General features: G+C 41.5%; 1 protein-coding gene across 2 annotated transcripts in view; it reads left to right on the forward strand.

The window, feature by feature from the left end:
- LIPA (lipase A, lysosomal acid type) overlaps positions 1–22,196 on the forward strand; it is a 36,850-nt gene that overhangs the window by 13,389 nt on the left and 1,265 nt on the right. For both annotated transcript variants that reach the window (XM_012765122.3, XM_012765130.3), the window contains exons 4-9: positions 9,316–9,514; positions 10,664–10,773; positions 12,747–12,883; positions 15,278–15,424; positions 16,292–16,363; positions 21,681–21,752. In XM_012765122.3, coding sequence (XP_012620576.1) covers positions 9,316–9,514; positions 10,664–10,773; positions 12,747–12,883; positions 15,278–15,424; positions 16,292–16,363; positions 21,681–21,752 — 737 coding nt within the window. The remainder of the gene's footprint in view (positions 1–9,315; positions 9,515–10,663; positions 10,774–12,746; positions 12,884–15,277; positions 15,425–16,291; positions 16,364–21,680; positions 21,753–22,196) is intronic.

Genomic DNA, 22,196 nt, shown 5'->3' on the forward strand with positions numbered 1-22,196 from the left:
ATTGTCATATATATATATAAAACTTTAAAAGGCAGTTCCTTCTTGGCAAGATACTTCTTGACTTCAGAGATAAAGCATTGATGGAACTAATCCAGAAAAAGTGTACTTGTTATTCAGGCTTGTTGTATGATCAAAAGACTGGCAGCTGGTGTTTAAATTTTCCCTTCAAGGCTCAGAGTTAGCAGCTTTATGGACAAGGGCTGTCCTGATCCTAGACCTAACTGCATTTATTAATATATAAAATAATAGTGTTTATCGGGGGTTTGCAATGCCCCAGATATAACCAGGTCTCCGGGCAGTGTACACTGCAAGAGACAGGAGAGACAAAGACACAGATACAAAAAGTAAGTTGAAAGGTGCGGGGAGATCGGGACCAACAGCATTCCTGTGAGCCAGGTGGCACTGACTGACTGAAATCTAGCACCCATTTTTATTCTCTTTTTCATGCTACAGATTACAATGATTTCACGTGAAAAGCTCGTGGGTTACAATGTGTAGAAGTTTCAAGTCTCCCCTAATAGTCACAAGATGTCTTAGATAATTACTCTTTTATCTATAGAAGCAGAAACACATAGCTCATTATTAAGCACAACTACGCCTTAAGGCAGGCGTCCTCAAACTATGGCCCATGGGCCACATGTGGGTGTTTTTGCCTGTTTGTTTTTTTACTTCAAAATAAGATATGTACAGTGTGCATAGGAATTTGTTCATAGTTTTTTTTTTTTTTTTTTAACTATAGTCCAGCCCTCTAGTCTGAGGGATAGTGAACTGGCCCCTGTTTAAAAAGTTTGAGGACCCCTGCATTAAGTTCAGAGACAAATAGTGTCTCTGAACTCAGCAGCTGTGGCCCATTTGATTGAGGAACAAAGAGATTAATACTTCTTATTGGGAGGTTAGCTCCCCATTAACTGAGGCATTCTACTGAGAAAGGGGAGGGAAGGAACTCAGCCTGGTGTTTTTTAAGAGTTGGAGCCTGGCATCCCTTCTCCTGGGCTGGAATTTTGCCATCTTCCTTTACATCCGTGGGTGGCTTTCATGTCAAGCTGCTCTGGGGCTTTTTAGGCATCAGGCCCCTCAGGCTTTAAGGTGGGAGCCTGCTTTGCTATACTCCCAGATTGCTGAAACGTCCCCCAACTAGGCAGTTAACTTCTGTCCTTATCTCTGGCTCCTGCTCAGGCAGCATTCCTTCACCTCCTCTCCTCCCACGACCTCAGAAATGGGGGCCCTAAGCCCTGGTGGTCTTATTCCCATCAAATGTTAGCCTGTACATTCCTGTCTTAAATTCTGGCACTTGCTCCTCTTCCTTACTAATAAATGTCCTTTGTGGCATTTCTTTTCTAGAATAGGGCACTTTCATCTGCATTAAAAATCTGTCCAGGCAGATATTGGTCCTCCTCAGTGATTTTCTTAATGGTATCCACTGCATCTTGGTCAGCAGAAACTGCTTCTCCTGTTATCTTGACTTTTTTTTTTTTTTAAGCCAAACCACTTTCTAAAATTATCAAACCATCCTTTGCTGGCATTAAATTATCCAGCTTTTGATCCTTCACCTTCCTTTTGTTCTAAGTTGTCATATACTGATTTCACTTTTTCTCAAATCATATTAGTGTCTATAGGTATGCATTTCTTAGAGCAATCCCGCACCCACATAAAAGATGCATTTTTAACATGAGATAAAAAGGTATTTTGCAAAAAGTTACAAGGTTTTTGCACCTGTTGGTGTAACTTCAGTGACAGCGTCATGAATTTCTTTCTTTTCTTTTATTTTCTTTACAACAGTTTTTATGCTGGATTCATTTATCTTGGGCAGACCTCAAGCTACAGTACATATCAAGCAATTCAACTTTTTCTTGTAATGTCATGACTTTTCTCTGCTTCTTGGGAGTGCTTCCAGCTTCACTAGTGATACTTCATATTGGTCCCATGGTGTTATTCCAGGTTTATGGTATTACACTAAGCACACTGAAAAATATACAAGAACCATGAAAGATTGATTTTTACTGTGATATGCAATTTACTGGAGAGATGAACTACTCACACAGGGATGATTAGCATCACACTCTGTTTTAAGCAGCTACTTGAACGAACCACTTGAGCTCATGGCAATAGCAACAGGAGGCGGCTACAACATTATTACAGTAGTTCAGTATGTATTGCAGTTAATTTTAAGAAGCTATGACTTAATACTATATCTTTCTACATTTGTTTACATTTCTCTGAGCTGTAAATGGTGCCATGTATGGTCTGTGTTTGCATGAGTTTTGGTACATTTTAATTTTTATAACTTATATTTATTTTATGGTAGTAAATGATGAAATAGACTAGTGTCTACATATATTTTATACATTCATGGCATACCTAAATTTTTCTTAATTTTTTGATATTTTTAGGCTACATGGTTCATCTATGAATTTTTTCAAATTGTTGCAAATCTCCAAAAAGTTTTCCAACTTATTTATTGAAAAACCATATTTGAGTGGACCCATGCAATTTAAACCCATGTTGTTCAAGGACTATATTTTTATTATTGTTACCCTTAGAGACTATTATTTATTGAGCTTTGCTATATATCAGCAGCTTCATCATCCCCACTGCAGAATAGGATGCCTATATTTTAGAGAGCTTGTGTAAATCCTGCAAGGTATCATAGCTAGTGAGAACTGAGATCTCTTTCTTGCTAACACCCTGGTGTTTGACCTCCTCCTTGTTCTTTATTTTGCTCCTGCCCTGGACCTCAGCTGGTTTCTCACAGCTGTTTCAGAGTGTGGTGACATCCCATCTGGACTTGGTGTCCAGGCAGAGAAGGCCAATGCCTTCCTTGGGAGGCAGGAGGAACTTCCCCACCTACCCAGTCATCTTCCTCCTGTGGGACCGTGGGCTCAGCACATTCCGTTTCAGAGCCTGACTAATCCCCTCCTCGTATCCACCCACGTTGGGGCCTGATCAGGCAGGCGGCATTGTGGTGGACCGTCACTGGCCTGCTTCTTTTTGTCAGCTCTGCACTATTTAGGACCATGGTGAAGTTACTTGCCCTCTCAGGGCCAAGAAATGGACCTTCTAGTGTTTCCCCTGAACCCCTAGCCCTCCTGGAGCCAACTGTAGGTCTCGGCTGGGGAAGGCAGCCCCTGTCCTGTCCTGCTGGTTTGCTGCTTGGACCAGGCCTCAGGCTGCCTGAGTGTCTTGAGCAGGCTGGTCCCTGATAGAATATGGTGTCCCTCCTCCCGTTCTCTATCCCTTCCGTCTACTAGAGATATCTTTCTTCAAGCATTTGGTTCTCATCCCCCCAAAATAGCTTCCTGCCTTCATCCTGTCATTCTCAGAAGGCTTTCCGTGTGTTCTAGAATGATTTCCCTCTTGTTAAGCGTCTTTCCCCTAGCAAGGCAGTTAAGAGTCTGGCCCAAGGTATCCGATATGCCTGGGTTCAAATCCAACTCCCTCACTTTCTAGCTCTCGTTCAGCCTTGAGCAAGTTACATGACTTCTCTTCGCCACAATTCCCAGTTCTGTTAAATGGGAGACATACCAACTTACTAGGATTTTCCATACTGTACCTAGAGCACATAAGCATGCAATATAATATTATAGCTAGCCATTATTTCAGCCAACTGTTCTGAGCAAGGTGACAAGAAATCTGATTAAAAAATAGATGTGAGTGGCAGTAGGTTCCTAGAGAGAAACATCTCTTGCCAGCAAATCCTTAAATCCTTGATTGGTGGTAAGATGGGAAAGAATGACATGATACCTTCCCCCATGGGGGCAGGTGAGAGAAGCTGGCAGACAGGTGTGTGGGGCATGCTGCTTCCAGTGCCCTCTCTATTCCAGCACCCTTTTGTATTCACCCAATGCCGAGGGAAGGGGCAAGCAGTTTAGCACCCACCTTTAAAAGTAAAGCTAACACCGCAGAATTTGTTGCTGTTTTCTCTCTGTTGGTGATCCGTCATGCCTGATGGAATTGTTAGCACTGGAAACTCAATGGGTTATACCCTCTGTGTCTCCTTCCTTAGAGGAACCCTTTTGTTCTGGGATGAAAGGATGCTGGCCTAGCCTGGAAAGGTGTGCACCCCATGAAGTCCTGTATACCCTGTCTTTGCCCAGGTCAGATAAGACACTGAACACTCCCAGTGGTCCCCTGACATAGCTGTGCATCAGATTCAGGCAGGGAGCCTTTCATGTGTGCTCAGGGCTCATCAGCTGAGGCCCGGGTGCGGTATCAGTTCTCTGCTCGTCTAGCTCCATTTCTTCATCAGAAGGGAAATCTGTCTCTCACTTAAGATCTAGCCCAAATGTTTCTTTCTCTGGCTGAGTCACCTTCTTCTGGGCTTTCCTGGGCTGTGTTCCAGCCTTTTTGAGACTGGGCCAGAAGAGGATTGCATGTCTGTCTCCTCTGCTAGGATGGAGCTTCCTGGGGGTGGGAGTGTGGGTTGCCCATCTTTGTGTCCCCAGCAGCTAGCACGGTAGCTAATACTCAGTAGGCACCACCAAAGGTTTACACAAGACGTGACATGTGTTTTTGAATCATTTCTTGATATTTTAACTTCTAGCTTACTGCTTGTCATACAGCAGGTTCTCAGAAAAAAATTCTTCCAGTGAATGAGTAGGACACAGCTGAGTGGCCTCGGGTTGCTCTAAGGCCGTGCCACTTGTCAGGCATTTACCTCTCTTTGTCAGTCCCTTCCCTCATCTGCTGGTATTTCCCACTGGAAAACAATGTTTTCTGCAACCCTTTGCAGTGCTCCGCACAGGTCCTCCAGATTTGAAAACATCTAGCTTTGAAAGAATAGATTCATTGTTTCCTTCCCATCTGGAGCCATTTTTTTGGTATCTGTTGTTCATTGAGCTTTTGTAGTCTGCTTAGAGTGAGGAATGGGAGAACCTAAACAAACAAAAAGGAGAATTTTTTTTAAAAAGTGGCTTTGATTTGTCCTTTCTCTATTACAGATGTCTTAAATCAGTGAGATTTGTCTATAGCTTTCCCCCTTTCCTTCTACCATGGACAGCTTTGCTGCCTCTCTGGGTCTACTCAGTGAGGTCTATGTGTGTGTGTGCGCGCACTTGTTGTGTGTGTTTGTGTGTATGTTGTGTGATTTGTGTGTATGTTGTGTGTGTGTGTGTACACACACGTGCACAGCTACATTCTCTTTCTCCCTGAGAGGTCACTTCCTTTTTGTGTCCGGCTTGTGGCATAGAGTTAGAGATAATAAATATCCACACATAACCTCTTAATGTAAATAGTTTATCTCAATATAACTAAACTGGTGTTTTCTTCATTTCTTTTTCTATTAAACATGGGCTCTTTATAACCTAGATTGCAGCAGTGGTTGTTTTGGCAAAGCCAGATCCACAGAAATGTAACTGATGGGGCCACTGCAGGAGCTTTGGGAGTGCAGAGTGAGGGGTCTAGGAATTTTTAAGATGCCCCTTCAAAGGATAAAGTAACTCCCTGAGAGAAGCCTTCTGCAGGAGTAAATGGTAGGTGTGGGTGGAAATAGGGTCTTTACAGATGTTGGAAGCCTCTCCACCACCTCAGGCGGAGAGGTAGCACATGGCCGCCTGAGTCGGCCACTTACAGTTCTGGGTAGCACATGGCCGCCTGAGTCGGCCACTTACAGTTCTGGGTAGCACATGGCCGCCTGAGTCGGCCACTTACAGTTCTGGGTAGCACATGGCCGCCTGAGTCGGCCACTTGCAGTTCCTCAGCTTCCCCTTGCCTGCAGGAAACCTGCAGTGGCTCCTTGTGCTCCTGGGAATCGGGGAGTTATTTACTGGTGGTGTTTAAAGACTTTTCGAGTATATCTTCAACGTGTAGACTCCCACATTTCTCCTTTGAAGCTCCTGAGGGGTTAGAGAGGGAAGTACAGGGAGACTTAAGGGAAATTTTAAACATTTGCCTGGAAAAGGTAGGGAGCTGAGGCCTGGGCTGTGTGGGCTGGCCTGCCCCGCCCTGCAGCCTCAGTCCTGCCTGGCTGCCCACACATTACCCACTTCCTTCTCTCTCAGTTACCCCTGCCCCAGGGCCCTCTCCACCTTTAAACCATTCCAGCCTTTCTCTCAGGGACTCTCCCGGACAAGCTGGCTAAGCAGCCTCAGGGGTTCCAGTAAGAGTCAACTACAGAGGCACAGGCTGGAACAAATGCCAAGGAATTTGGCCACCTGCGGGGCTTTCCTCCTGCCTCGCTCTCTCTGTCTGGAGGGAAGATTATTGCCGTGGTTTCTGTGACTGCTCCTAGCCTTTGAAGGTCAAGTCACCTTCCTCATCGCTCAGCCCCAAAGCACCTTTTATGGGTGAAAGGGTCTTTATATGCCAAAGGAACCATAGCATGAGCAAGGAAGCCTCTCTTTCTAGAAGATATCATGCACCATCAGTGGGCAGAGCTGCCACATTATGTGATCCCCGGGCACCATTCACATTGCACTGTACGGTCACCACAGGACAATGACGCCTCCTGTAATTGTCCATCCAGGCAGCCCTGCTTTGGAGGTGCTGTTATCTAAAACACATTTTCCCAACTATAACGATGAATTAATTTTGGTAGCTATCGTCACTTACACTGAAGTTTATAATTTTGAACTTTTGTGATTATTTTTCTTCTTTTCCCAGCTTGATAATGATCATCTTCACCGAAGGCAGGAAGCCTGTGCATATAAGATGCTGCAGCTACCACAGTGCCGTGTACATAGAACTTTCGCAGTCAATTTAGTCTTGTTAATATCACATCGAAATGAACATTTGAAGGCAGAAATGATCACGTGAAGCAGCCCTGAGCATGTCCAATTTGCTCTCTAGGCTCTTAAAAGCAATGCCTACCTGGCCCTGGCATTGGGGAGCGCTGCTGTTTTGTGACTAGAAAATCACAGGAGTCATTTTGGACTCTTGGCCTGGGGTCCCACTATTTTCCAACAGGAGGGGAACAGGCCCCCCCCCCATTTCACAACTCCAGCGGCATCATTAGCACCATTGTGCATAGGAACAGTGCCTCCTGGAGTTGTCTACAGAGCCCAGCTGGCATCAGAGGAACTGTCATTTAAAAACAATTCATTAGTTATTAGGACATTAACAGAAATAAAAATTTGTCAGTTCACTTCCAGTCTTATCATCCCAACAAATGATTCTTCCTATCTTTCCTTGAAATTTTACATTTCTTCTACTTGGGATACATTATTTTTGCATAACTATAGTGCAGAGTAGTCTATAATTTTGTATTCAGCTTTTTTTTTTTTTCCTTTGCAAGCTATGTTATAAGCTTTTCTGTGCAATCACAGTCCTTGTCATGGTCGATGACTTTAATTGTACCAAGTAGATTACAATTAATTATTTGGCCACTTGACAATTGGCTCATTTCCAGTGTTTCACTATTGTAAAGAATGGGCAGAAGGCAAAGGGAGCTCTTGTTTGTTTCCTTTGACTTATGTGTCAGTCACTTTGCTAGACACTTAATTATCTCATTTATTCCTCTAACAGTTATTTCTAGAACTGAGACTCAGACTGGCTAAGCAGCGTGGTAATATGAGCTAATGTATGTTGAACTCTTACTGTGTGTCATACTCTTTGCTAAGAACTTTTCATGTAATAGCTCACATCTCACTACTCCCTAGAAAGTACATATTTCCACTCTTTCAGGAATGATATTAATTTCAGGAGATGTTTAAATACCTTGTCCAAGGTGATGTCATGTTAGAACTTAGAGAGGACAGAGTTGAACCCAGGTCTTTCCAAACTGTCTAAAACTCATGGTCAGTATAATGTCAGCTTCATGAGGGAGTTTTCTTTTTTCCCCCTCCTCCTCCTCTTTTTGTTCTCTGCTGTGTTCCCAGTGCTGGGAAGGATACCTGGCACATAATTGGTGCTCAATAAAGGCTTGTTTGATAAATAATGGAATGGTCTCAGCACTGTATAAGCAGCTTGAGGCCAGGTTTCTTTGGCTCACAAATATTTGCTTTTCTGCTGTATCTCAGGTATAGGTGAGTAGAAAATAAAATTTGCGCTCACATACGGAAGACACACATATTTAGGAGTTTACATGTGTGTGTAGTCCTTTTTATTTAATTTCACTATTTTATTCAGCTTAAAAGTTTTTTTTTAATGAGGCTTTACTTTTTTTAGTGCAGTTTTAGATTCACAGCAAAATTGAACACGAGGCACAGAGATTTCCCATATACCCTTGTCCCCCCCCCACCCCCAAGCATAGCCTCCCCCATAATGAACATCCCCCACAGCATGGTACCATATTCGTCACACTTGATGAACCTACATTGACACGTCATTATCACTCAGAGTCCAGAGTTGACATTAGGGTTCACTCTTGGTGTTGTACATTCTATGGGTTTGGACAAATGGATAATGACATGTCTCTACCACTATAGTATCATAAAGAGTAGTTTCACTGCCCTAAAATCCCTCCGTGCGCTGCCTGTTCATCCCTTTCTCCCCCCAATCCCATGATCTTTCTATTGTCTCTATAGTTTTGCCTTTTCCAGAAGGTCATATAAAATGCATCCTTTCCAGATTGGCTTTTTCACTTAGTAATATGCATTTAAGCTTCATTCATGTCTTTGTGGTTTGCTAGCTCATTTCCTTTTAGGGTTGAACAGTTATCTGAATGTACCACAGTTTATGTCTCCATTCACTTGCTGAAAGACATTTTGGTTGCTTCAAAATGTTGTCAATTATGAATAAAGCTGCTATAAACATCTGTGTGCAGGCTTTTGTGTGGATATACATTTTCAACTCTTTTGAGTAAGATACCAAGGGCACAATTGCTGGATTGTGTGGTAAGAGTATGTTTAGTTTTGTAAGAAATTGCCCAACTATTTTCCAAGGTTATGTGCTATTTAACACCATTTTGCATTTCCACCAGCAGTGAGTGAGAATTCCTTGCCAGCACTTGGCATTGCCAGTGTTTTGGATTTTGGCCATTCTGTAGGTGTATGGTGTTATCTTGGTGTCTGTGATCTTTTTCTTTCTTTTGATTTATTTCTTTAGGAATTATTGTGAGAAATGCAATTACTACAGTAAACTGTAGAAACATTTTTGTAAGTTCTCAAAAATGTATTAATTTTTTTCCTTTGCTGGTTAAGTTACTGTGTCTTGTTACTAGACATGCAAAAACAGTCCAGTTTTGCTGCAAGTTTGCCAGAACTGTTTTAAAAGAAAAATCCTTTAGTTATGTTATATAGGAATACATTGCTACCTCAATATTTTAATTTGTTTCCATTTCATTATTTGCTTTGGGAGCTTTTAAGGATGATTTGCTTAACAAGTTACCATGTTTGTTTTGAAGCTTGGTGCTACTACTTCCTAAACATGAGTGTTTTTCAGGTCCCAAACCAGCTGTTTTTCTGCAGCATGGCTTGCTGGCAGATTCCAGTAACTGGGTCACAAACCTTGCCAACAGCAGCCTGGGCTTCATTCTTGCTGATGCTGGTTTTGATGTGTGGATGGGAAACAGCAGGGGAAACACCTGGTCTCGAAAACACAAGACCCTTTCAGTTTCTCAGGATGAATTCTGGGCTTTCAGGTATATTTGAATTGATTATGACATGAGTATATTTCCCTAGAACCCTTAGGGCGGGCACATGGGAATTTCAGCAGAAGAGGGTAACTCAGCAGATGGGTAACTCTGAACTTATATGACAGGGAAAACTGATGTCCCTTGAAAGGTTTTAAACTTTGCTAGGAATTTAAAACTAGCATTAAGGTAAATTATAAGTAAATTATTACATTAATAATTAGATTTAGTTAGAGATTCTTATTTTGGCATTCCAGGTGGTGTGGGAGCTCCTAGGTAAATGTCCCATAACCTTCTTCCTTCCTCTATAAACATGTACTCCAAATGTTCACCTTTCTTCTTTATAGAAATTCTCTTTCTCTTTCTTCTGGCTGTACCAATTAGTTGCTGTATGACATTGGGCATGTTGCATAAGACCTCTGTGTATCGATTTCTTTATTTGTAAAATGGGGATAATAAACACCTTATAAGGTCATTGGAAGCTTAAAGGAGAGGATACAGGGAAAGAGCCTCCATGGAGCATGGCACATTGTTGGTGACCCCTCTACCTCCTGATGATAGACATGCACACCTGGGTTCAGGACTATGTCTTGCTCCCAGGTATTAAAAAATGTCAGCAGTGTGGAGGCCTCCAGGCTGGCTTATCTTTTTAAGACCAGAGCTTCCCCGGACAACACACAAGAATGAGAGTTTTTGCCAAAAGGCATGTACAAGAATATGGTTTTTGCCACACCACTTGTAATAGAAGAAAACTAGAAAGCACCCAAATGCATATCAGCAGTGAGTAGACAAATAAAGTGTGATATATATACATAATAAAATGAGAATGAGCAACCTACATCTATATGCAACAACATGGATGAAACCAGATACAGAAAAATATATACTGCATAATCCCGCCTATAGAAAAATTAGAAAACAGGTGAAACTAACTTATGGCATGATAAATTAGAATAAGAGTTATTTTTAAGAGGCACAGCTGGAAAGGAGCCCAAGAGAGCTTCTACAGTTCTGATAATGTTCAGTTTCCTGAACTCATTGCCCGTTTACCTGTCTGTGTTCAGTTTGTGATAACTCTTCAAATTGTGTGCTTGGTATTTGTGTGCTGTTTTATTTTATGTACTATTTCAATGATGGAATTCCTTTGTTGGATTACAGTTATGATGAGATGGCAAAGTATGATCTTTCAGCTTCTATTAACTTCATTCTGAATAAGACTGGCCAAGAGCAAGTGTATTATGTGGGTCATTCTCAAGGCACCACAATAGGTATGTATGTAATTAAGATTGAAGTTGATATAATGTCTTTATTACAGAGGTTGCACTTGTCTAAAAAGGGATATATTTTAAAAAGTTCAAATGCATTTATTTTTAAATGCTAAACAGAAATAATGAACAGGGCAAACAATTTAGTAATAGTTGGTCTTTTCTGGAAATTCATGATATAAGGGTCTCTTCAAATTGAAGGAATTAATATAAGCCACATTGTATTAGTTTTTTGGTAGATAAGCAAGATGGGGATGTGAGAAGGTAGAAAACAAGAAATTTTATAAGTTCAGAGACTTAGGTGGGGTATAGTGGCTCATGCCTGTATTTCCAGCACTTTGGGAGGCCAAGATGGGAGGATCACTTGAGGTCAGGAGTTCAACAAAGCATTTTCTACATAAAATAAAAATATTAGCTAGGCATGGTGGTATATGCCTGTAGTCCTAGCTACTTGGGATGCTAAGGCAGGAGGATGCTAAGCCCAGGAGTTCGAGGTTACAGTGAGCTATGATGGTGCCACTGTATTCCAGCCTGGGCAACAGAGTGAGGCTCTATCTCAAAAAAGAAAGAAAGAAAGGGAGAAAGAGAGAAAGAGAGAAAGAGAGAAAGAGAGAGGGAGAGAGGGAGAGAGGGAAGGAAGGAAGGAAGGAAGGAAGGAAGGAAGGAAGGAAGGAAGGAAGGAAGGAAGGAAGGAAGGAAGGAGAGAGAAAGAAAAATTGAAAGTTAAGTGGAATAATTAACTACAGGTACAAGGATGACAGGTTATACTTTATTTACAAACAGTTTCAAAAGCTATATGCATTTTTAATTTATATTGATTATAAAAGTAATGTATGTTCAATGTAAAGAAAAATATAAAATTTAGCAAAGGTTAAAGAAAGTAAAAATTGCCCATAATTCTAGCAAGCAAGAGTTTTTTTTAATTAGGGGGTAGGGACCTGTCTTATAATTTCTTTAATTCTCCCTTCTAGTGTTTGCTGTGACTAACACCTTGGTGTTTATGTCACATGATCTCCTTAGAATACACTCCTAGAAGGAGACTATCTGAGGGGTATGAATGTTTTTAAGGGTCACAATATATAGGGTTAACTTGTCTCACCCTCAGAAAAATGGAGTGAATCATTTGTCTTCATTCATATTCCTTCTCTCATGCTTGTCTACTTCTATCCTTTGCCCTACTACTCTCCTTTTTTCGTTTTTTTTTTTTTATTTTAGCGTATTATGGGGGTACAAGTGTTAAGGTTACATATATTGCTCATGCCCCCTCCCCCCTCGAGTAAGAGCTTCAAGCGTGTCCATCCCCCAAACGTTGCACATCTTACTCTTTGTGGTTGTATATACATGTACTCACCAGCAAATTGGTATTAACAGATCAACACCTAAGTGGACATATAGGCGTAACAATGGGGTGTCGGGAGGCTGTGGGGGGTGGAGGGGAGGAAGGGATGGGTATATACAACCTACTACTCTCTAAAGTGACATTCAAGTGACATTCTGGGGCCAAGTGTCAAGAAGTGACCTCAGAGAGGGTAAAAAGATATTTAAAGCCAGGGGACTCTAAATGCAGGAGCTCCTTTGGAGTCTCTGGTGGTTCAGATGTGCCTATGAATTGTTCTTGGAAGGGCTTTGGGGCATGAAGGGGTGGGGAGCTCTTAGAAAGAAGGTCTGGGGTTCACGCTGTTAAAGGAACAGGGAAGACTTTCTGGCTCTCCATACCTGGATTTCTTCCAGTGCGAATCTAGGTTGAGATTTGCAATAAGCACTTAAGAAATACTTGATTTACTAGTTTAATCAAGTGCAGCGCTAGCGCACACAGTTCAGGGGGCCCCAGGTCAAGTGTTTGGCTCCCCGGGGGGCGGCGCTGCCTGCCTGGTTGTCGGGCTGCCGCTAGGGGGCGTCACGAATGCCCGGCCTTGCCTTTTTGAGAGGGAAGTCCCAGAAGACGAATTCCTGTCTTCTTCTTTTCGTTCCCACAGGTTTCATAGCATTTTCACAGATCCCCGAGCTGGCCAAAAAGATTAAAATGTTTTTTGCCCTGGCTCCTGTGGCTTCGGTGGCGTTCTCTACCAGCCCGGTCATCAAATTAGGACGGTTTCCGGATCTTCTTTTTAAGGTATTGGGATCCCTCTCCCCTCCCCACAGATTTCCTCCTCAGGTCTGAAGAATTGGCCTCTGGAGGGAGACTCCGTCCCTGCCACGGGAGGTCCCGGGTAGCTGCGCACCGGGGCCGGGTGCTCTGGTTCGCAGGCCGTGCAGCTCCACCTGCCACCAGGAGGTCTGCGGGAAAGTAATGCTCACGTTCCCGGAGTTGCCCTTTATTCCTTAAGGTGAGCCCGTGCATGGCAGCGGGCAGGATGTGGGACGCAGGAAACGTGCTGTTCCCATATGCCGGTCCCCAGCCACACCGAGGGCCACCCAAAGACACCGTCGTCATTATATTTTGTAATATGGCACCTAATCACAAGCCGGTAACCTCATCCGGGCTTAGCCCTCAAGCTCTGTGACCCTAAGCTCTGTTCAAGGAGGAAACAGCTTTCACGAGAAGGAGTTTTAAGCCAACTGAGGCTAGACGGTCTAATCACGCATTTTATATGCTTTATGTATTGTACGTTTACACACACATGAAGTTCTGTACGGAATTATATACTTGCAATCAGGTTATGACATATCTCATGGGCCACTTAAAAGACTTTAATAGGAAATATGGACTATACTCTGATCTCAGGCGTGACTCTCCTATAAAATGGGATTTGCTGTATTAGTGACCAGAACATGCAGATAGGGATGTAGCCACCCCTGGCCAAATTTGTTTTTAAAGCCCTGGAAGTACCTGAGCACAGGTTCAGTGGCCATTGGTTAGGAACAATGTAGGCCAAGGGTTGACAAACTTTTTCTGTAAAGGTCCTGTTTGGAAAAACTCGAACCACGTTTCCCTCTGCTCTCACACCACACACTGACAATCAACACAGACAGAAGACTTCTGTGACCAAATGTGGAGGATTTGTCCACACCAACAAACATTCAGTTCTGCAGTGACACCGTCTGAGTGTCCTCTAATTCAGTTACGACACTATCTACCTGGAGATAGTGTCAAATACCACAGTTTGAGGGCTCCATCCCCAAACTACCCTCCCCCTACTTTAGACACCAGCTGCAAGTTGGGCCTCTGGAACATTCCACCAGTTGGCTTCAAGTTGGAGTTCCCATGATCCCCTCTTTAGGTTTGGTTAATTTGCTGGAGCGGCTCATAAAACTCAGAGAAACATGTTTACTGGTTTATTTTAAAAGATATCACAAAGGATAGATATGAACAGATGCTTAAGGTGAGGTATGGGGCAAGGGTTTTGGGGCTTCCATGCTCTTCTGGAACCATGCCACCCTCCAGGAACCTCCACGTATTCAGCTATCTAGAAGCTCTCCCAACCTAGTCCTTTTGAGTTTTTATGGCACCTTCATTACATAGGTATGATTGATTAAACCATTGGCCAGCAACTTGACCTTCGGCCTACCTCTCCTATCCTTGGAAGTCACTGAGTGGGACTAAAAGTCCTAACCCTACAATCATGCCTTGGCTCCCATCCTGAAGCTACCTAAGGGCTGCTAGCCATGAGCTGATCATTAACATACAAAAAGACATCTCTTTGGAGATTCTAAAGATTTTAGGAGCTGTATGCCAGGAAACAGAGTCAAAGACCAAATATATATTTTACTATATCATAGGAGCAGATAGTAAATGTATTTGGCTTTGTGGGCCATTTGGTCCCTTTTGTAACTACACCACTCTGCCATTATAGCATGAAAGCAATCAGAGACAGTATGTAGAGAGATGAGTGTGGCTGTGTTCTAATAAAACTTTATTTATAAAAACATGCAGTGCGAGGGGAGAGGGGAATGGAGAATTATTGTTGAGTGGGTATAGCATTTCAGTTTAAGAAGATGACAGAGTTCTGGAGGTACATAGTGGTGGTAGTTGCACAAAATGTGCGTGTACTTAATGCCACAGAACTGAATGCTTAAAAATGGTTAAAATGGTAAATCTCATGCTATGGATCTTCTCTCACAATAAAAAATGTTTTAAGAAAAACAGGTAGTGGGTTGGATTTGGACCACTGGCTAGTAGCATGGAATTAGATGCACACACATCTGGCAGGCATTGCCGGTCAGTCACCTGTCAGCTGTTTCTCAGAGTGAGATGGTAACTGTTCTGGGCTGGCCCTGGGATGAGGAATCATTAGGCCCTTGCCTGCTGTAGAAGTCTATTGTAAGCTTATTTGGTTTTCTGCCTCCTCTTCATTTTGAGAATTTAAATACACATCTGTAATATGTAGTTTTTGCCTTAATGAGCTTATTGCCTAAGTATCCAATTTGAATGTCCACTGGTTGCCTTTTCTCCTGAGGCCGTGTGTGGACACACTTGGCACGCGTCTCTGCTTCTGAGATGGGTCACGGAGGCCCATGCACCAAAAGGAAGTGCTGAAGTATTCTTGCGTTTCTTTTTGTTTTGCAGGACTTATTTGGGGACAAGGAATTTCTTCCCCAGAGTGCGTTGTTGAAGTGGCTGGCTACCCACATTTGCACTCATGTCATTCTGAAGGATCTTTGTGGAAATCTCTTTTTTGTTCTGTGTGGATTTAATGAGAGAAATTTAAATATGGTATGTATGTTTATGATAAAGCTTGATTTAAAATTCCAGTGATTTTATTTTATCTGTGAATGCGCTTGTTTGTGTTGGATGATGTGGGAGAGGCCAGATGACCTCATCAGAGCTCTAGAGGGTCTTTCATTTCAAAGGCGCAAGAATCAACTCTGGCAGGTGCCTGGAATTCTGCACCATCTGCTGCTGTCCTCAGACTAGTTGCTGGCAACTTCCTACATTCTATCTATATGGGGACTGTGGAATAAGGAGATCTGTCCCAATTTGTTATAATATTTATATTCTAATGATTTGTTTCTTTTAAAAAATTACTGTTTGTTTAAATTCAGAATGGCCATTTACACACACATTTATCTATAGATATACATGCAAACATACACGTGTGTATGTATTATTTATTTATTTAATAAAATGTAAAACCTCAGCCAGCAATATGCTTGTGTTTCTAAATATATTTGTAGTTTGTAGTGTTGCATTTTGAAAACAGGTTTTGAACTTCTGGAATGAAAGCTCTGCAAAAATTTTTTTAAAGTGACAGTTTTCTTTTCTCTGATAATTAAAGCAAGGTGTATAAAATTTCTGAAGTTCAGGAAAGCATGAAGAAGAAAATAAAAGTGACATGTAATCCCAACCCATATGGCCTTATGCTCACCACACTGTTGCATTTCCTTCATACTTTAGGCATATGGTTGTATGTGTTTTTACAGGATGTATTTGTAGTCCAAGTATTTCTTCTACTCCTGATCTTAAATATTTGAGGTTATGGCTCTATAGTTTTTAATGCTTTGAAGGGCAAAATATAATGTTTATTATCACTGTCACCTTAATGCTACTTTCATTCTTTATTTCAATGTATTTATTTTGCAGTCGAGAGTGGATGTGTATACAACACATTCTCCTGCCGGGACTTCTGTGCAGAACATGTTACACTGGGGCCAGGTAGGTATTCTAGGAGTGCAGTTGTGGTTCATGTAAAATCCACATTAGTAATGTCTGGGGGCTCCATGAAGCACCCCTCTGCCAACCCTTCCCAAATAGAAGGACAGTCTGCTTACAGATATGATCTGGTTTTCTTCCCCAGAGTCCTGGGTCCTTGTCATTTTGGGTTTGTGTTGTCATATTGTGTTTGTGTTGTTTTTGTTATCCTTGGAGGGGCATACTGTGCAGAGGTTCACAGCTGTCGGGGTTGTCTTTTTCCCCCTTCCCTCCCTCCGCTTCAGTTTCATATTTATGCTCTATATTTCCTCACTTCCTTCCTTTCCATTTCTCCTCCCCTTCATCTGTTTTTCATTGAGTCCTAGATTTATTTTATTTCTGTGTTGCGTCATAAAGCATGATTTTAGAGCAGCTTTGGCGGTAGGAACTGCTGAACGCAATATGCTTAGAACATCAGTGAATAAACAGAGCTAAGCCAATCACAGGCATGAATAGGAGCCACTAACTTTTAAAATATAGTTTTGATCATTTTATCACATAAATAATGCATGTCCATTCTAGAAAATATAGAAATTATATCTAGGCAAAAAAAAAAATTAGAATGAGCATAAAATCATTCTCTAACCCTACACAGAGATAAGAAATGTAGATCCAAAAATAGTCTCTGCATTCTACCCTATCCCTCTTGCTGCATATCATTCCATGCATTTCAGGATAAAAACAGTTTAAGACATGGATAGAAATAGCAGATGTAGAAATTGATTAATTTTCTCCTTACTATTTTACAACTTGCTTTTCTTTTTCCATCTAACAATATGTCAGTGACTTATTTCCACCTCAGGACATATTTTTGTATATTTTTTTCCCCAGCTAACTTCATTTTATATTTGAAATAACTCAGCATTTAAACTCTAAACCACGATGTTATAGGTGTCTTAGATAGTAATTTCCTAACATCAAACAGTCACTGCTTACATCAGAATCATTGAATTGCTTTTAAAAGTATACTTTTTGATAAAATGTTGCTTTAAAAAAAAGCAATGAGAGTGGGGCTTGTAGCAGAACTGTTGAGTTGGCTACCATCTAGGCTTATAAAAACAAAGACTCACGTATCTCAGTCATTTGGATGGGAGAATCTGTACTTTTGTATTTTTTAACAACTTTATTGAGGTATACGTGGCATATGATACTTAAAGTGTGCACGTTGATGTTTTTTGACACTCATGTACACTTGTGAGCCCATTATCACAATCAAGGTAGAGAATATATCTATTTCCCCCAGGAGTTCTCTCCTGCCCCTGTGTAACACTTCCCTCCTTGCTTCTCCCCCCATCCCTGAGCAACAGCTGATCTGCCCTCTGTCACTGTAGGTTAGCTTGCATTTTCTAGAGTTTGTATAAATTCAATCGTGTATATGCTTGTTTTTGTCTGGCTTCTTCCACTCAGCATAATAATTTTGAGTTTCATCCATGTTGTTGTATATATCAGTAGTTCATTTCTTTTTATTCCTGAGAATCTGTATTTTAAAAAAAAAATCTGCCTAGTACATTCTTAAGAATCCATATTTTTAAAAAATCTGCTTAGTAGATTCTTTGCCTGACCAGGTTTGGGAGTCACTGATCTGGGACATCCTGATGCTTTAGTCTCCTTCCTCAGTTGCCCCAGGAGCTTTGTCTGTGGGGAGTGGATGGTTCACCTTTCCCCAGGGCTCATCTCTAAGGAACTAGGAAGAGCCTGGCCTAAGGCTTGCTGTAGTGACCGGAAGGCTGAATGTTTAATGCTGATCCCTCAGTGCCAGAGTTTGCTGTGTGTTAGAAGAGGGGCAGCTGGAAGGCACGCAGTTCATGGCGTGCTGGACAGCACAGCCTCAGCACTTAAGGAATGCCCCGAAACCCTCAGAAACCCTCACATTCCTCCAGGTTTCTGCTTTTCTCCTCAGTCACATTTCTGTTTAGAGTAATTTGGCATATATATATATATATATATATATATATATACCCTGTCACCAGAGTTTTCTTGTATTTTTGAGTATACCTGGAAACTCTTGACTAATGGACATTTCCCAAAAAGGCCCAATTTCCATCTCCTCGGGAGTTAGTGCACTCCCAGAGATGCAAGGAGGGTGACCAAGCCAGGCTGGGGCAGATGCTGAGCTTGGTGACCCCCAACAGCCATGTGTGGTACACCACACACCTCAGCAAAGTGCAAATGACCACAAGACCTGGGCTTTCTGGGGCCCTTGGCAATGTCGAGTCCAAGGCTGTCCTGAGACTATTTCATACTGTAGACTGGTGTTACTTCACCCTCCCTGTCCCAGGCCCCCACAGAGGATGGGGTTAGTATAGTCGAGCCACGGGATTGGCTACAGTCCAGGCTTCTGCTCTGGTTCCAGCCCCTTTCATCCAGCAGCTGGCCAGGGTCAAAGGCTGCAGGCTATGGTCCAGAGCCCTGCTTTCTGGCCCAGTTGTGACCTTGTGGCTTTAGGTTCCAGCCAGCCTGGAACATGCCTCATGAATGTTGGCAAAACACAGATTCACTGCAGAAGGAAGCCTGGCCCTCTGCCCCTTTGCTCACTGTGACTCCCCTTTGTTTCTTTGTCAATAAAATGGTTGCTTTGTGCAGCTGTTTTATAGGATCTTCCCCTGGCTGTCCCTCCTCTGGGCTGTAGGCAAGGGGCTGCCCCTCCAGGTACTGGCTGCTTGTGGTTCTGAGAGGCAGCCTAGTGCCTGTGGGAGAGATTTCTGTGGAAGGTGGCCAGCCTGGAAGGCAGCAGGCTGAGGCCACAGTTGAGGTATGGTGTTTGAAGTCTTTCATGGTATGAGTTCAGGGGTGCCCTTAAAGGCCATTTTATTCACAGTACATTTACAAGTTTACCTTTTGCTTAAATAGTTAGCATTTGTTTGTTAACAATTCCAAACCTAGTTCTTTACTGGGCTTTCAAATTTATTTTACTAATCTTTCTGTTCTCTTTATAATCCTGATGAGTTACAGAGTTCCCTAGAGCCAAGACTCTTATTGTTATGTCTCACCCTTTCACTAGCCCTGCCCAGAGCCCAGGTCCTCACTCCTGTTTGAAGAAGACTGGTCCGAACGTATCATTACAGTGTTGCTCTGAACTACCTAACATGCTGTTGAAAATACAGATTCTTGGGCCTATCCAAGACCTGTTAAAAATCTGAGTTCCTAGGGTGTGTCTCTAGCATCTGCATTTTAATAAGTACCTTAGCAGATTATGATGTCCTCTATTATTTTAAACCTCTTGCTTAAGAAAAAAAATAAAAAATATCCAAAAATGTACATTTTGTGGGGATTTAAAAACACAGTAAAAAGGACATTCAGCCTAATTTTTATTATACATGCAATATGTCTTAGGAAATTGTAGAAAATATGTGAGTAAAAGAAAAAAATCACTTGGATGTCTAGCACCCAGCAATGAGCACTATTAATATTTTGGTATAATCTCATACATTTTTGTTATAATCATTTCTGTTAAAAAAGTAGGGTCATACTACATGGACTTTTTAATAAATTTTCATTTAATGAACTAGCATTGTGTTTGTTAGACCCAGGCTAAGCTGCTGTAACAGAGATTCCAAAATACAGCTGCTCAATAAATAGTTTCTTTCTTTCTCATAATACAGCCCACAGAGCAGTGGCCCGGGCTGGTGGTTGAGGATAGAGGTGTGGCTGTGCCCCATGAGGTCATGCAGGGACCCAGTTCCCTCCACACCGTAGCTCTGCCGTCCTTGGGGTGCTGTCCTCTTCTGCCTGGTTGAAGCTAGGTCACCTCCGTGTCTCTTCCAGCCTACAGGAAGGAGGGAGAGAGGAAGCCCAGGGCTTAGTGACTTTGCATGAAGGAGATAGCACAAAAGCGAACAGTATAGCCATGGCCTACCTGCTCACAAGGGGATGAGGATGTGGTTTCTATGTGGTTTCTGTGGCCATGGGCTTAGCAGAAGCTTAGGGATCCTATTACAGAAAGGAAGAAGGCAAGAATGGGCACTGGGGGACAGACTCTGCCAGAATAAAAATGCCTCTCTAGGTCAGTTACTAAATGTTTAGCATATTAATATTCATAATAAAGGACAATTTTCTGTTGTTTAAATTTTATTTATATAATATATATAATATAAATAAAATTATATATATATATATTTGCGATGATACTTTTTCTGCAATCGCAAACCATTCTGGAAATAATATTCATGTATTATAGATATGTCTGTATATATTAGGCAGAGTTTTTTAGGATGATACATTCATAGGAATAGACTTAGTGGTAAGAGGGTAGGCTTATCTTTAAGACTTCTGATACATATTGTACTTTAGAAAAGCTGAACCTATTTACATTTTAGTTACCATTCAAGACCTAAAAATATTTTTTGAAGTTTCACCTTAAAACTGTCTACCCTAATACTATAAGCTTTTCCTCCGGATCTTTATCTACATATGATTATCATAGAAGTATAACTTTAGTGCATATTCAATTTTATTCTCTTACTTTTCCACTTAGTATTATTTATGAAAACTATTTGTAAATGGTTTCCTGTTTTTATTTTATTTACGCTTATGACAGTGGTATACTGTTTGTTTATATTGATGTGTCATATGTTCTATTTACCCAAATATCTATTATTGGATTTTAGCTTGTTTCCAGGCTTTTGTTTTTGTTATTATAGATAATGTTCACACTTCCCTCTTTTTGAGATGCCTTTTCAAATGGGTAGCTTGAAGTCCTAAGTGACTTTGAACACAAAAGTTAAGTTTTGAAGTTCATTTTGAGCTATAGGCAAGTTTTTCCTTTTTATTCTATACTCAGTCCTGGTGCTTTATATGAATGCTGAAAGGTATGACAAAGTGAGGAACTGATGTCTGTATGCAGTAGCAGAATAGTTTGCACGGATGTATTTTCACTGACAGAGAGATGGAGAACAGATGCACCAACAGGTGCTGAAAATCTATATTTTGTTCTGTGGAATATACCACATGTGTTTAATATCTGTCATTTGCAATGGCAAAAGCAGATGCTAAACATTTATCATGCAGCAATCCCCATTAGTATGTAATATCACACTTTTATTATATCAAAAAGAATTTTATGCAATTGATAAGTATAATTTAAAGCATATCTTGTATCAGGGTAGTAGCTACCTTCCAATCATGCAATGAGAAATTTTATTTTCAATAATGGTTTGGAAATGAAGAGTAAATCTGGATATTAGTATAAAACTGATTTCTGAGGATATGGCTAGCTCCAACAACCTGTGATGTTATCTTAAACTTCTATGCCAAATAAATTTTTTTTCCCGATTATTTGTAGACTGTTAAATTTCAAAAGTTTCAAGCCTTTGACTGGGGAAGCAGTGCCAAGAATTATTTTCATTACAACCAGGTAAAGTTTTCAGTCTTTTAATTAACGTGGGCCCCAAAAACCTCATCAGGGAAGCTGGCCTATCAGGATTTTGGTCTAGCTCAGGTGCTGTGGGAAGTGTTTGGGAGAGTTGACTAGCTAGTCTTTTCTTCCCCTGAGTCCATCCCAAAATAACCCAAGCTTTGTGGTTGGTGTTGTGGACTGGGCCTCCTCTCTTCTTTCCCCAGCTCCAAGTAAGAACCAGCACTGTCGTGTGTCATTCAGGGTGAGAGTGAACACAGACTTCAGACTCCGATGGTACTAGGTCTGTCACCCGGTAGCTGTGGGGAGTCTTGGCTAAATTATATCTTTTAAGCCTCTTTTTCCCTGTACAAATAAAAATTATCATTTTTTTTGAGTGCTAAATGCACTCAAGTATTGAGATACTCTGCCTATGTTTTTCTTATTCTAGAATGTCCCTGTGAC

This window comes from Microcebus murinus, chromosome 14 (genome assembly GCF_040939455.1).
Source record: "Microcebus murinus isolate Inina chromosome 14, M.murinus_Inina_mat1.0, whole genome shotgun sequence".
NCBI classification, from domain to species: domain Eukaryota; kingdom Metazoa; phylum Chordata; class Mammalia; order Primates; family Cheirogaleidae; genus Microcebus; species Microcebus murinus.